The sequence below is a fragment of the Pseudonaja textilis genome, chromosome 13 (assembly GCF_049901715.1).
Source record: "Pseudonaja textilis isolate UNSWEBS1 chromosome 13, rPseTex1.2, whole genome shotgun sequence".
NCBI classification, from domain to species: Eukaryota; Metazoa; Chordata; class Lepidosauria; order Squamata; family Elapidae; genus Pseudonaja; species Pseudonaja textilis.
In genome coordinates, this window is record NC_142002.1 from 17,946,617 (window position 1) to 17,961,743 (window position 15,127).

Sequence of the window (15,127 nt, forward strand, 5' to 3'; positions counted from 1 at the left end):
TTCCTTCTGATACTTTTACTTCTGGTTCTTCACTTAGCAACAGAAGTCTAGAAAAGACAAGTGGACTTGGTAGTCCATTCTAGACAGAGATGGTGAAGGCTATTCCTTGAGTAGGAAATGTTCAGGAGATATCTCTGAGTGCATTTACCCCAGGGCTTTATTTGATCATATTAATCATTCCTTATTTTAACCCTACTTCTCAATTACTAAAGAAATACACACAATTACGTGAGCATACATCATGCCTATTCAATGTAGACAGATATTGTTCCTTTAACAATCATATCCTCTGACTCAGAGTGTAAGAACACCAAACCAGTGAAATGCTAGACAGGTGAAGTTCAACAGGAGCGCCTATTCTTGGGAAATCAAGGAAGAAATAAAAAGATATATATTGACTTAAGTCCACAATGGGCACCAGGGTATCTGTGGTTAGGCAAGACAACTGTTAAGTGTAAAATCCCTGATTTTATTATCTATATCCTTTTGCCAGGCTTGTTAAATGAATCCTTGCAGTTCTTAAGTGAATCAAGCAATTATTAAGCGAACCCAGCTTCCTCAGAAGCCACAAACAGCACTAACATTAGCACATAGACTTATATACCGCTTCATGGAGCTTTCCAGCCCTCTCTAAGTGGTTTATACAGTCAGCCTCTTGCCCCTAACAATCTGGATCCTCATTTTACCCACCTCGGAAGGACGGAAGGCTGAGTCAACCTAGAGCTGGTTAGGACTGAACTCCAGGTTGTGGGCAGAGTTAGCCTGCAATGCTACATTCTAACCACTGGGAAGGAAGGAAGGAAGGAAGGAAGGAAGGAAGGAAGGAAGGAAGGAAGGAAGGAAGGAAGGAGGAAGAAGGAAGGAAGGAGGAAGGAAGGAAGAAGGGAGGAGGGAAGGAAGGAAGGAAGGAGGGAGAGAGGGAGGGAGGGAGGGAGGAAGGAAAGAAGGAAGGAAGGAAGGAAGAAGGAAGAAGGAAGGAAGGAGGAAGGAAGGAAGGAAGGAAGAAGGGAGGAAGGAAGGAAGAAAGAAGGAAGGAAGGGCAACAGCAATAGCACTGAGACTTATATATCACTTCACAGGGCTTTTACAACCCTCTGTAAGCAGTTTAGAGAGTCAGCCGCTTACCCCCAACAATCTGGGTCCTCATTTGACCCACCTCGGAAGGACGGAAGGCTGAGCCAACCTTGAGCCTGGTGAGATTCGATCTGCCAAATTGGAGGCAGCCGGCAGTCAGCAGAAGTAGCCTGCAGTACTGCACTCTAACCACTGCACCACCAGGGGGTCATGTGATCAAATGGTGACTACATGACCCTGGGAAGCAGCAAGCCAGTTGCCAAGTGCCCGAATTCTGATCTCGTGAGCACGGGGATGTTCCGGCAGTCATAAGAAGGAGACCCCGTCGTAAGTTGCTTTTTTCAGTGATGTTGTCATTTTGAACCGTCACCAAACAAAAGAATATAAATGAGAGACGTCCTGTGATTTCTCGTCTGCCTCTTTCTAGATTTTCAAAAAAAACGCTTAATGTCTTTCCGGGATGCAAAGTGGATTTTCTCTTCTTCCGGTTGCCAAACATGAGATTCTGAATCACAGAAACAGCTGAATCTCCGTGAAAAAGAAGAGCAAACAAACACCACATCGGTTCTGCAGAGTTGCTTGTCACCAGCCCAGATAATAAAAGGAGAGGTTGGTGTTGAATCATGCCGACTCAGAATTACGCATTCTTCCTGGCTAATGCCAATGTCTCTCTTTTGAGTGACCTCTGTCTCCAGACAGCTGGTTTGCACGGTGAATTTAATTCCGCAAGATAGAATTACTATTGTTCTTTTTCCTATTATTTGGCCAAAGGGCATTTCCTGAAACTACTTCATAAAGAAAATGTCATTTCCTATTGCTTTCCAGCCACTCCTGCAGCTCCAGGGGCGCAGACCGTTATAGTGATGGTGCACGCACACGTGGGTTGCGTGTTTCGCACGGGAACCCGCCAAATTTCAGCCAATTCAAATTCTCAACATCGGCTTAAAATGCTAATCCATTTGTACTTCTGAATCAGGAACTGCCACAAAGAAGAGGGGGCGTCAAGCTATTCTCCAAAGCACCTGAAGGCAGGATGAGAAGCAATGGATGGAAACTAATCAAGGAGAGAAGCAACGTGGAATTAAGGAGAAATTTCCCAGCTGCGAGAACAATTAACCAGTGGAACAACCTGCCTCTAGAAGTTGTGGATGCTCCAACACTGGAAGTTTTAAAGAGATTGGACAAAGATTTGTCTGAAATGGTGTAGGGCTTCTTGCCTGAGCAGGAGGCTGGACTAGAAGACCTCCAAGGTCCCTCCAACTCTGTCATTCTATTCTATTCTGTTCTACTCTAAATTCTATTCTATTCTATTCTGTTCTGTTCTATTCTATTCTAAATTCTATTCTATTCTATTCTATTCTATTCTATTCTATTCTATTCTATTCTATTCTATTCTTTATTTTCTATATTCTATTCTATTCCATTCCGTTCCATTCCATTCCATTCTTTAATTCTATTCTATTCTATTCTATTCTATTCTATTCTATTCTATTCTATTCTATTCTATTCTATTCTATTCTATTCTATTCTATTCTGGACTGCTGGCTTGATCCAGAACAAAACAAGCATTTTTTCAGGAACAAACGTTTATCAGACCTAATTTTATACCAAAAACAACAACAACCCACGTTCTATTGTTTGAAACTGCCTATGTCCTTAAATCAGGGGCCTGCAACCTTAAACACTCAAAGAGCCATTTGGAGCTGTTTCCCACAGAAATGAAAACACCGGGAGCCTCAAAACCTGGGGGGCGTGGCCAACTCAACGCCACTCCCACCCAGTCACATGACCCACCCACCCTGCCACGCCTATCCAGGTTTGGGGGCTCCCGGTGTTTTCTGTGGGAAATCTCTCTCTCTCCCCTCTCTCTGTTCCTCCCTCCCTCTTTCTCTCTCTCCCCCCCCTCTCATTTCTGTTTCTTGTGTTTTATCTTCTCAGGCCAGGTGAGGAATGACTGGGAGGGGAGGGCGAGGTGGGATCACCCAACAGGGAGTCACAGCAGAGGGCCCAAAGAGCCGCATGTGGCTCCAGAGCCGTGGGCTGCCGACACCCGCCTTAGATACTACCTTAATCATTTTTAGGTCCTTGCCACTACTTGATTTATTAAGTTTCCCCCAGTCTTTGACTGTAAATCTTCTGTATTCATATAATAATAACAATATGCTGCTAACTTTGCAAACTAAAACACGAATGAATTATGACCGATATGTTGGATTAGACTGGCTGGCAGGAATGCGTGTCTCTGCTGGAAAAATGAGTCAACATCAGGAAGATTGACCGAACCAGTGGGTTGGAAATAGCACCAGAAGACCCACAAGGCTGGTTAATTGCTTGGTGCGGCCAGGGTGTGTTTTGCACAAACACACTGAGATATTTCTGCTTTCGACCTCCAAGCATTGTGTCAATCTTTCCGAGTATTGAAATCTTGAAATAGTTTCTGCCTTGTGATAAAACACTTTGGTCAACATGACTAAGTCCGTAAAGAATAGCGGCAGTTTTTTCCCCCTGATCCATCATTAAAGTCTTGGACTTTAGTTGAGTCCAATTAGCCCAGATCAAAGTTAGAAGGGATCCCCTCTGTTTATAATTCCATGTAGTGGATAAAAGGAATCGATGAATTTTAAGCTTTAAGAACGGTTGTGGAAACTGGGTATGTCTAGTCTAATGAAGAGAAGGACTAGGGGATGACATCATAGCAATCTTCCAATATCTGAGGAGCTATCACAGAGAAGAAGAGGTCAACCTATTCTCCAAAGCACCTAAGGACCAGACAAGAAGCAATGGGTGGAAACTCATCAGGGAAAGAACCAACTTAGAATTAAGGAGAAATTTCTTGATGGTGAGAACAATTAATCAGTGGAATGGCTTGTCTCCGGAAGTTGTGGCTGCTCCAACATTGAAGGTTCTCAAAGAAGAGATTGGACAGCCATTTGTCCATAATGGTATATGGTCTCCTACTTGGGAAGAAGGTTGGACTAGATCTAGAAAACCTTCAAGGTCCTTTCCAGCTGCGTTATTGTGTGTAAGTATATATAAAATATACAATATATATTATATATTGTATATATAATATACAAGGCCTGGCCAATTGTGGAATCATTGATCTTCAGACAGAAATTCATGGAGAAGTCCCAGATGAAAAGTCTAGGCTGGGGAGTTGAAAAAAATACCCCTCCCCAAGTTCCACGTCTACTTTTAGTGCAACCTGTAATAAATCTGTATTAATTAAATACCTGGGATAATAAAGAAATACACTCATTTTGAATTGCCATCAATCAATCCTCAATCGATCAATCAAACAGCATGGCTATACTTAAGTAATCCTCAGGAGCTGATCCCAGCAATTGCCCTAATTAAATCATGATTCTCGAGCCAAACTTCAAAAAGCTTCAAAGGATTTATTAGAGGCAACATACAGGCACTGCCCGGCATGAAGCCAACTCTGGCATAGTGTTGTGGTTCGCTGGCAGCAATCAGGTGGACGTTCCCGAGAAACCTTTGCTGGGTGGGAGTGAGAGCAGGATGGTTCGTGGAAGAGCAACACAGGCAACTCAGGAGTAAGAATGCTAATTAATGACCCCTCCCTCTAGGGAATATAAGCCTGGCTTCAAATGGCTTTTGCCTTTGCAAAAAGCAAAAGTTTGAAGGAGTTAGTGTGATGATTACAGACTCTGGTTTATTGGACTAATTGGCTGCAAGCCATCTGTTATCTACAAAGAGGGTTATTTGTGGAATAAAGCTATGAACCTTTCAGTTTTGGTGTTTGCTTTCGGAAACTTCAGCTGGGACAGAAAACATACATAATTTACAGTCCCCTGTGACCCTGTTTCCTCCCTCCCCCCTGGGTGTGTCATAAATCAGATTCTCCAGTTAAGCACCTTCATGGGCTGGGTGTCATTCACGATCTTCAATTAAATATATTCATGGGCAAAAACTCTGGTAGTTTAGTTACAATCTTTTAAAGATAAGAGTTGGAATGTACTTTTGCTTCCCCCCTTTTTTTTATGGCAACTACTAAAACCGGCCTAGGAATGTTTTATGAGTTGACATTGAGTTATAATTTTAATGTAATGTTACCTCTTCATGAAAAAATGTAGGGAGGGAAGTTGATGCTGTTTGAGTTATGTGACAATGCTCTTGGGAGTGGCTCTTTGTTGATCTTTGTACAAAGGGAACTATGCAAAAAGGAAGAACAGCAATTATAATAATACTCCCGAAAATGAAGGAAGCCACCTGGAGAAGGCTAAAAATGGCAATGCACCTATGAAGCGGAAAACACCCTGAATAGTTTTGGGATGTCCATTTTGTGTACACAAGAACGTCATTGTTTAAGGATCTCCAGAACTGTTAGGTATTTTTTGCTCTCACAAATGAGCACATTTTATTGAGCATAAAAGTTGACTTGCTGAACTTCCACCGTAAAATTTCCCTGAAATAAAACTTCTGAGTTTCATTTAACTTTAAAATCTAATGAGTGACTTCCTATAAGGACAGCCACTGAAACTGTTATAAAATCTAGATAATTTGCTGATTGGAACTGAGGTACTTATGTCCTACAGGAAAAAAAAATAGAACATAGAATTATGGGATTGGAAGAGATCTTGGACGCCTTCGAATCCAACCCAAAGGTGTTTTTTTGTGACAGCAGGGATTCGCGTCTCTCTGCGATCCCTGCTGTGCTAGCCGTCTTGGTGCCTCCGATCCTGACGGATTTGAAGGATAAGGCTGCCCTGTTGGGGTAGCTGAAGATAGGGGGGATCCAGATAGGGGTTGAGGAGTATCGCAGACCCCCTCCCCAGCCGGCAATAACCCCCTTTTCTCAAGGCAGAGGAGAGGCGGTCTCAATGGCTGCCACGAAGAAGCCAGCAACTGGATTAAGAATGTGCAGGAGGAAGAAGAAGGAAGTTTTAAAATGAAAGTCCAAGAAGCTTCTTTAGCTCTGACTGGATGATGGGAAATGGAAGGATTTATTTTCCTTGCAGACAGCTGGTCATTTGTATTCTTTTAGAGAGTCACTGAGGCCACTTGGAGGTTTGTCTGTGTCCTCAAACAATAGAAATCCTTCCTTTGCCTACCATCCAGTCAGAGTTGAAGAATCAAAACGGTCTCGACTCTTTTAACCAAATCCCATAGACTTCCCCACTGCAGTTGATTCTTTAGGTTTGAAGGGCGCTCTCTACAGTCTATTGAAAATGCTCCTGTTGCTGTTGCAGCTACAATTGACAGGTCTGGTGGATGTGAGGTTTTTTTTTTGTTGTTGTCTTTTAAATCCTGGTGACTGCTGGGATTATTACAGATTAAGAGTTGGAAGCGTTCTTGTAGGTCATCCAGTCCAACCCCCCCATCCAAGCAGGAGACCCTACACAATTTCTGATAGCAGTCCAATCTCTTCTTGAAAACCTCCAGTGATGAAGCTCCCACAACTTCCAAAGGCAACTTCTGTTCCATGGGTCGATTGTTCTCACTGTCAGAAAGTTTCTCCTTATTTCCAGGTTGAATCTCTCCTTGATCAGTTCCCATCCATCATTCCTTGTCTGGCCTTCGGGTGCTTTAGAAAATAGCTTGACCCCCTTCCTCTCTGGGACAGCCCCTCCAATATTGGAAGACTGCTATCCTGTCTCCCCTGGTCCTTCTCTTCACTAGACTAGCCAGACCCAGTTCCTGCAACCGTATGTTTTAGTCTTATGTTACAATCCCTGCCACCTCTGTTCTTGCCAATCTGAATAGCAGACAGATAGAAATGTGCCATATCTTAGTAAAGATTCTGGATGTTTGCAGATGTTTACTGCCACCTCATGGTAAAAAAGAAACTGGCCCCTTTGAATCCTGCATCAGACTAAACTACAGAAAGACAGAATAACAGAGTTGGACAGAATGTTTGTTTGATTGACTGAAGATTGATTGAAATAAATACAAAATAAATTGATTTGCTTATTACAGGTACCAGTATGTTGCTCTAAAGACAGAAATGATCTTTTTTGGGGGGGAGGATTTTTTTTTCAACTCCCAACCTTGCATCCTACTCAGGGCTTACTCCGTGAATCTCTGTCTCAAGATCAACAGAACCAAACCCAACTGAGCTTCATAGTCTAGACTCAGTTTTCCATGCCTTGTACGCTATTGCTCACACTGAATGGCAGAAAGCAACCTTAGAAGTCTACTAGTCCAGCCTCCTGCTCAAGCAGAAGACAAATGGCTCTCCGATCTCTTCTTGAAAATATCCAGTGATAGAGCATCCACAACTTCTGAAGGCAAACTGTACCACTGATTCTTCTCACAGTCAGGAAATTTCTGCTAAGTTCCAGATTGGTTCTCTCCTTGATAAATCCCTACCTGTTACTTCTTGTCTTGCCCTCGGGTGCTTTGGAGAATGGCTTGACCCTTTCTTCTCTGTGACAGCCCCTCAAATAGGAGAAACGCTGTTATCATATCGTCCCCTCGTCACATGATAACAATCTTCCCATATTTGAGGGGCTGTCACAGAGAAGAAGGGGTCAAGCTATTCTCCAAAGATTGGAGAATATGATTAACTTAACACTAGTCATCACACATGACCTAATTTGCCAGATTCACCCAGCATACCAAGCCATTAATCATGGGTTGCCAATCAAAATAACTAGGTTCAGCATTAACTAGGATCCAAACTCAGAAACTTCTCTGATTGCTGGTGTGTGTGTGTGTGTGTGAGGCGGAATAAAACGAGGATATACAAACTACAGGGGATTTTGTAGAGAGGCTGATGATCAGGTTGCATAATTACCTTGGGCAATTGGACACTAGAATGTGAAATTTAATTTGTTTTCTCTCTACTGGATCAGCAAAGGTCATTTTGTACCACAAGCAAGTATGAGTCAGTGTGATATCTGTATGACATAAAGACATGATAACTGCTGATTATCGGGGAAGAAATTATCTTCAAATGTGGCTATTACAAGTCAGGATGTTCTTCTCACTATCAGGATATTTGGTAACTTTAAGGACCATGACCTTCTGACTCTCTTTTGGAACTCCAAGACCCTGACAAACTTGCGAGTCCCTGAAAGTTTATCAAGAATTCCCCGAGGAACCACATTTGGTCATAAAAGCTCTCAGCTGATGTTGCTCATGGCATTGGTTTTTTTTTTTCCAGAATGAAAATAGAAGGTCTTGAATCGCTTTTCAGTTTTGCTTTGGGAACTGGTGAATTACTCTTTTGGAAATGGTCAACCAAGAATTTAAGAATGAGTTTATATATGTATTTTTTTTAACCCTGGCTTTATTATTTATTCAAATATCTCAAGGGGGAAAACACATCCAACGCACCTTCTTCTTATTTTCCCCATAACAACAACCCTGTGAGGTGAGTTGGGCTGAGAGAGAGGGACTAACTCAAAGTCACCCAGTTTTCAGGCCCAAGGGGGGACTAGAACTCCCAGTCTCCTGGTGATTGGCTTAAAATCACCCCAACCGTCTTTCATGCCCAAGGGAGGACTAGAACTCACCAACTCCTGGTGATTGGCTCAAAGACATCCCAACCAGTGTTCAGGCCTAAGGCGGGGACTAGAACGCCCAGTCTCCTGGTGATTGACCTAACGTCACCCCAGCTAGCTTTCATTCCTAAGGGTAGGGAGGACTACAACTCACCATCTCCCACTTTCTAGCCTGGTGCCCCATTAGCCCAAACTGGCTGATTGTTATGCAAGCTATTCTGGACTGAAAAATCTATAATCTAATTGGCCGAAGATGTAGTTTTCAGCTGAAAAATACCTGGACCTTGCTTGAGGAAACTACTTCTAGAGAACTACATGATATAATTCTTCTCAGATTGATGGGCATATGGAACAAAAAAAATAGGCTAGTTTTAGATGAGGTGGTATAACCACATATCCCATTAGTGAGAGTGCACAATTCGACATGTTTACCTCCTGCAAACTCTTCAAGCAAATTTGTCTGTTGGTAAACTTAATCTTGATTTCCTTGAGATACCAAAGTAGAATGAGGTTTCCTTATTGTTTTTTCTTAACTAGAAGATGATGGAGACAGGCTAGATATTCCAAGCTCAAGGAACCCAAAACTGAGATGTCCCAAGAACTGACAACTGTGTAGGGCCAATATTTTCTTGCATATGAGTTTGGTTTGTGAACATATTGCTCTTCTGAAGAAAAAAACAAAACAGTGTCTTTCCAAATTGTTGTCCTCCAACCTGGAGGAAAGTTTGAGGCTTTGGGGCCTAATTCACATGAAAGCCATAATGATGTTACCTAGTTGGGTCATGAGACATCTGCAAGAAAACAACCAAGTTCAGGTTAGAAAAGATGATAGGAATACATGTAGATTTTAAATTTGATTTTTTTTTCCCTATTAGGTATAGCACCAGAAAAAAACTGATAAACAAAATATATATTTAATATTGCATGCATTAACAGCAGCAAGGAATTTATACTTGCACAATATTGGAGAAATGAAGAAATACCACAAGATGAAGAGATAATTAGGAAGATGCCGGATTGTACAGAAATGGACAGACTCACATTGAAGATTAAACAGAAAGAAGATACAGAATATTATCAAACATGGAACTTTTTCTACCACTACTGGTAGTTGGATGCTAAGCAGATAAAATAACCCAGACAACACAATGTTTATTAAGCAGTAACAAAATGTAAACAATAGAAAACTAATAAAACTTTATTTAAAAAAAAGAAAGAAAAGAAAACAACCAAGTTCAATGATTACCTGGTTATTATGACACTACCACAATACCCAACCAACACAATGTCCTTCAGAATTATTTCATCTACTGATGTGAGTACCAACCTAAGATTATGAGTTTTGGAGGATGTTCCTACCCTTCTTTGAAACTCATGTTTCCCCAAAACTCATCAAATGGTAGGGATATTGTGTGCATGCAACTCTTTCCTCACAAGGTAGGGCAGTGAGAAGCTGGCTTGACATCATCCACAATATTTTTCAATTCGTGTACCACACAAGCTTAACTCCCAAATTTCAAAGAAAGAAAACAAAAATCCATTTTCTCTTTTCCAAAAGTGGAGAATATTAACCAAAAATAAGAAGAACTGGTCTGAAAAAATATAGACTCTCCTGTCCTCATGGAATAGAAACGGAGTTGAGTAGGGTTTGAAGGCAACAAAAGAAATTATTAGCTGTTTTGGAGTTCAAGTACAAAGCTTTTTGGGACTTTAATGCACAGATGTTGGTCTGTTTGAAATTCTAATTGCAAACTACTCAGTGCCCTTCAACTTTTCTTATATGTACTCCTTCTCATGTGTTTTTTGGCCAGAACCCAATCCTTTAACCTCATTTTTAACCCTTTTTAATCTATACTTCCTCTAATTTCTGTGTTGTTGTTTGTCTGGTCTGCAATTTTTGAGTGCTAAGAGAATAGAGAGACCCACAGTTTTTCTTCCTTGGTAGCAATTTTGACTGCAACGAGAAAGCGTAACCAAGGTGTGTGTTGGATAATAGTATTTTGCTTGTTTGGTCCAGAAGAAGCAACTGGGAGATACTATTTTCGAAGCTAGGAATTCCAGTTACACAAACAGCTGGATATTCAAGCATAGAAAAATGAAACTGCAATGCCTACCTGGTGGATTCATAATCCAGTTAAAGATCTGCAACAGATCAGTCCCTGGCTGTCCTCATGGCAAGTCTGCTTATAAACCCAATATTAATAAAATCCATTATCTTGCAGGTTCCCATATATACACACATTTCTCGGTATGTACTTTGTTTTCCAAAACTGGAATCTCTCATTTTCTGTTCTGCTCTGTCTCTAACATTTTTAAAACAATTCTCTGTAGTTTGCTTATCATCTCTCCCTCTTCCTCTCCTCCCCGCTCTCTTTATCTCTCTCTCTCTCTCTCTCTCTCTCTCTATCTTTCCATCCATCCATCCCTCTCTCTCTCTTTCTTAACTCTCTCTCATCTCTCTCTCTTTATCTATCAACTATCTATCCATCCATCTCTATATCTATTTCTATCTCTATCATCTCTATCTTTATCCTACCTCTACCTCCATCTCCATCTCCATCTATCTCTATCATCTCTATCTCTATCTCTACCTCTACCTCCACCTCCACATGCACCTCCATCTATCTCAATCATCTCTCTCTCTCTCTCTCTCTTTCTGTCTCTCTCTCTGTCTCTCTCTCTCTCTCTCTCTCTCTATCATCTCTCTTTTCTCTAATCTATCTATCTATCTATCTATCTATCTATCTATCTATCTATCTATCTATCTATCTCTCTCTCTTTTCTCTAATCTATCTATCTATCTATCTATCTATCTATCTATCTATCTATCTATCTATCTATCTATCTATCTATCTATCTATCATCTCTCTCTTTTCTCTTATCTATCTATCTATCTATCTATCTCTATCTATCTATCTATCTATCTATCTATCTATCTAATTATTTATCTCTGTTTATGGCTGCCCATCTCAGGATTATTTCTAGGAAATAATAGAAATATGGAAGGATATGCCAGTCTTAGAATGATTCAGCCTCCAACATGAAAGGACACCGATTTAATCCATTTGAGGTGGGCAACCCTGACATAAATCAACCAGATTTTATTTATTTATTTATTTTATTTGTCAATCACTTACAAGATAATGGGTATAAGTATAAACATGAGTAAGAATACAGGAAATAGGTACGAATAAATGGGGACCATAGGACAGGGACGGGAGGCACGATGGTGCACTTATGCACGCCCCTTACAGGCCTCTTAGGAACGGGGTGAGGTCAATGGTGGATAGTTTGAGGTTAAAGGAGTGAGGGGTTTGAGGATGTAACTACAGAGTCAGGTAGTGCATTCCAGGCCTTGACCACTTGGTTGCTGAAGTCGTACTTTCTGCAATCAAGTTTGGAGCGGTTTACTTTGAGTTTGTATCTGTTGTGTGCTCTTGTATTGTTATGGTTGAAGCTGAAGTAGTCATTGACTGGTAGGACATTGTAGCAGATAATTTTTCGTGCTACGCTTAAGTCCAACCGTAGACGGCGCAATTCAAGGTTGTCCAAGCCTAAAATCTCAAGCCTGGTGATATAGGGTATTCCGTTGCGAGCAGTGTGGTAGTCTTCTTGTGAAATATTTCTGGACTTGCTTGATTGTATTAATGTGTGCTGATATACATAGCACCTCAACTTTGCAAAAAATAAAAAATAAACACCCCCAAACCAGAACAAAAGATTTGACGAAGTACAAATTTGGGGACCTCAAAGGGGAATTGTAGCTGTAGTCTTAAGCAGTCTGAACAACTGTTGTGCTAAACAGAACTCTCTTGACCCAAAGTTCCAGGATGATTGAGATGGGTAGAAATTGCAAGAAAAGGGGAGTGGGCAACGCTCATTGTCTCAGAACAACTCAATTGATACCATGGCAGCCTTGCTCCAGTGGAGTCATTAAAGTGGAGATTGGACAGAGGCAATCAACGTTGATTGATTTTACATCAAGGAGAAATTTGGTCTCGCTGGACATCCCTGGAGCCAATATTCTGCAATAAAGGCCAACTCTAAATGTAATCTCTGAGATTTCATCTTTTATCACAGAGCTCTTTTGGAAAGGAACAAACATTTACCAATGCTTTACTAGTTTAAGCCTGCCTTTGAGCCCTCCTTATTTATGTGAACGATTGAAAATAGAAAGTTTTTGCGTTGGAGAAAATAAAAATAAAAGAAATATTACCCTTAATAACTGCAGGCTCCCAAACACCACCGTATCATACCTAACGTGGAGAAATGGCTTTAAAAGGTAACAAGTCTCCTTGGGATGTACGTGTGTGTTTGTGTACGCACACAAAGTTGTGTTTATTTGTTTTGAAAAAAAAATGCAATGGGAAGGCAGGCTAGGATTTCAGGAGGAACTTGATTGGTCGACCTTCATCCTTGAACAGGCCATTCCTGGGCTATAAAACTTACAGTTTTGGAGGTCTTCTATCATTTTCAAGGATTTTCGCCTCCAGTGCTGGTTTTTTGACTCCCTTCCTTCCTTTTTCCCCCCTCCTTTGGTGTGTGGCAATGCTGCTCAGGCCCCATCCCTTCGTTCCTGCTTTGGGCATCTCCAATTCTTTGCGGACCCTGTTCTGCCGTGAAGATGCACCCAGGCCTGGCATTCTCCAACTCCACACAGCTTCCAGAGAGATACTGTCAACTCCAGCCCAGGAGAGTGCACTGAAACCATTTAGCGACTTGCCAGGAAATTGGAAAGCCAGCTGGTTTAACCTCTATCAGTTCTGGAAGGAGGGTGGATTTCACAACCTTCACAACATTATGGTGGACAAATTTAAGACCTTTGGTCCTATTTATAGGTAAGGAGGTGGGGATTGCTTAAATCTGGAGGGATTCTGCTTCCTTTCCCAAACTTTTCCCATTCTTCTTCTTCAGACTAACCTATTTTGTCTAACCACTTTGATCCGGATGATTTGCAGGTTTAACAGATGCTGGGTTGTTATTATTATTTTTTCCCCTGCAACTAAATGACTGGTTTTCCCCTTGAAGGGGTGCAATAAATCTTCTCTTTTTCTCTCCCTGCCTCTTGTTTGCTTCAAACATTCCTCTGTTACTGGGAGGTCCTTGGTGCTCTTTGAGTTTGGTGGTTTTCTGGCAGATGTTTCATTTACCCAAACTAGGTAACTTCATCTGATGTTCCCTTGTTTGGTAATGAAACGTTTGCAAGAAAACCATCGAGCTCAAAGAGCACCGAGGAACCCAAAGGTCAATCCAGAGCTAAACATATTCTCTTTTATTGATTTCCCCGTTTGTCTTCATTAGGGGATATTGCAATTGGAAATATAGTATTTAAAACTAATATTACAATCCAGAAAATCAGGGGGGGGGGGCTCATCCTTCCAGGTGGACATTCAAGATCCTTTAAAAGTGATAGGTTCTGACCGTTTCTTTTAAACAGCTGACTGAAGAGTTGTGGTTTTTTTTTTTTAGAAGGATGTAGGGGAGTTTGCAACAGAGGAAGTTGTACACCTCTGTAGCATCCCCCTAATTTTCTTCCATTCCATCTCTTCTGATTGATCTCGTATTGCTAAGAAATAGAACGGACCTACAAACCCCGGAGGGTTTATTTGTCCCAGAACAATTTGCAACAGGGATCAAAGAGCCAAGAATTCTTAAATATGCTATAAAGCAAAATATATATATACAAGCTTAAAATCAAACAAGCATCTGTTATGAGTGCAAATTTGCAATTTGGTCCCTGGATCTCAGAACAATGCAAAGGGGACAAACTCTTAGAAGTCCTGAGTGAAAGGGCTTAGGCCAGAATGAAAACAGAGGCTTCGTGTGCAAATAGATTCTGATGTTCCAAAATCTGCTTGTAAATTGACTGAATAAATCAGAGCTGAAATCTCTGTTTTTTTTTTCTTTTTGCAATATACCTGGATAGAAAAGCATGTTTTAATCAATGTGCATGCATTATTAAATTTAATTTGGAATTGCTTTATTCATTTATTAGCTTTTTTTAAAAAAATCCTGCCTTTATTGTTTTGATAAGTGACTCAATGCAGTGAATATATCCAATATACCTATTTTCCCCACAACAACGACCCTGTGAGATGGGTTGGGCTGAGAGAGAGAGGGACCGGCCCAAAGTCACCCAGTTGGCTCGCATACCTTCTGGTTGCTACTCCAGGCAAGAATCCCACCCCAATGAGCTGCTTCTCATAGCTTGTGGTCCTGGCAGTTGATTGATAGCTCTCTCACTTGCCTTTAATAGTGTTTTCTTCTGGATGTTTCATTACCTAGTTGGTATAATCATTAGTGCTAATTTTGGTGTGGTAATGAAACATCTGCAAGAAAATAACCAAGGTCAGAGAACACCAAGGACTCCACAATCCACATTTCTCCTCCTCCTCCTCTTCTAATTCTTCCTCTGCCTCCCTTTGCTTCTTTTACACTCAACGAACCTCATCCCTTCTCTAGCCCTGATGATGTTACCTACTTAGATAATAAAACATCTGCAAGAAAACAGTCAAGAGAGCAGCCCATTTCTTTCCCATTCTTTAACCCAATCCTGCTACTAAACTGGGCGTCCACCATTGCCT

At 41.1% G+C, this 15,127-nt stretch overlaps 1 protein-coding gene across 1 annotated transcript in view; it reads left to right on the top strand.

Moving 5' to 3' along the window:
* The first annotated feature begins 13,070 nt into the window (after positions 1-13,070).
* CYP11A1 (cytochrome P450 family 11 subfamily A member 1) overlaps positions 13,071-15,127 on the top strand; it is a 10,617-nt gene continuing 8,560 nt past the window's right edge. Inside the window, exon 1 of the mRNA XM_026709697.2 lies at positions 13,071-13,381. Within this exon, the coding sequence (XP_026565482.2) occupies positions 13,092-13,381 (290 nt within the window). The 5' untranslated portion in view covers positions 13,071-13,091. The remainder of the gene's footprint in view (positions 13,382-15,127) is intronic.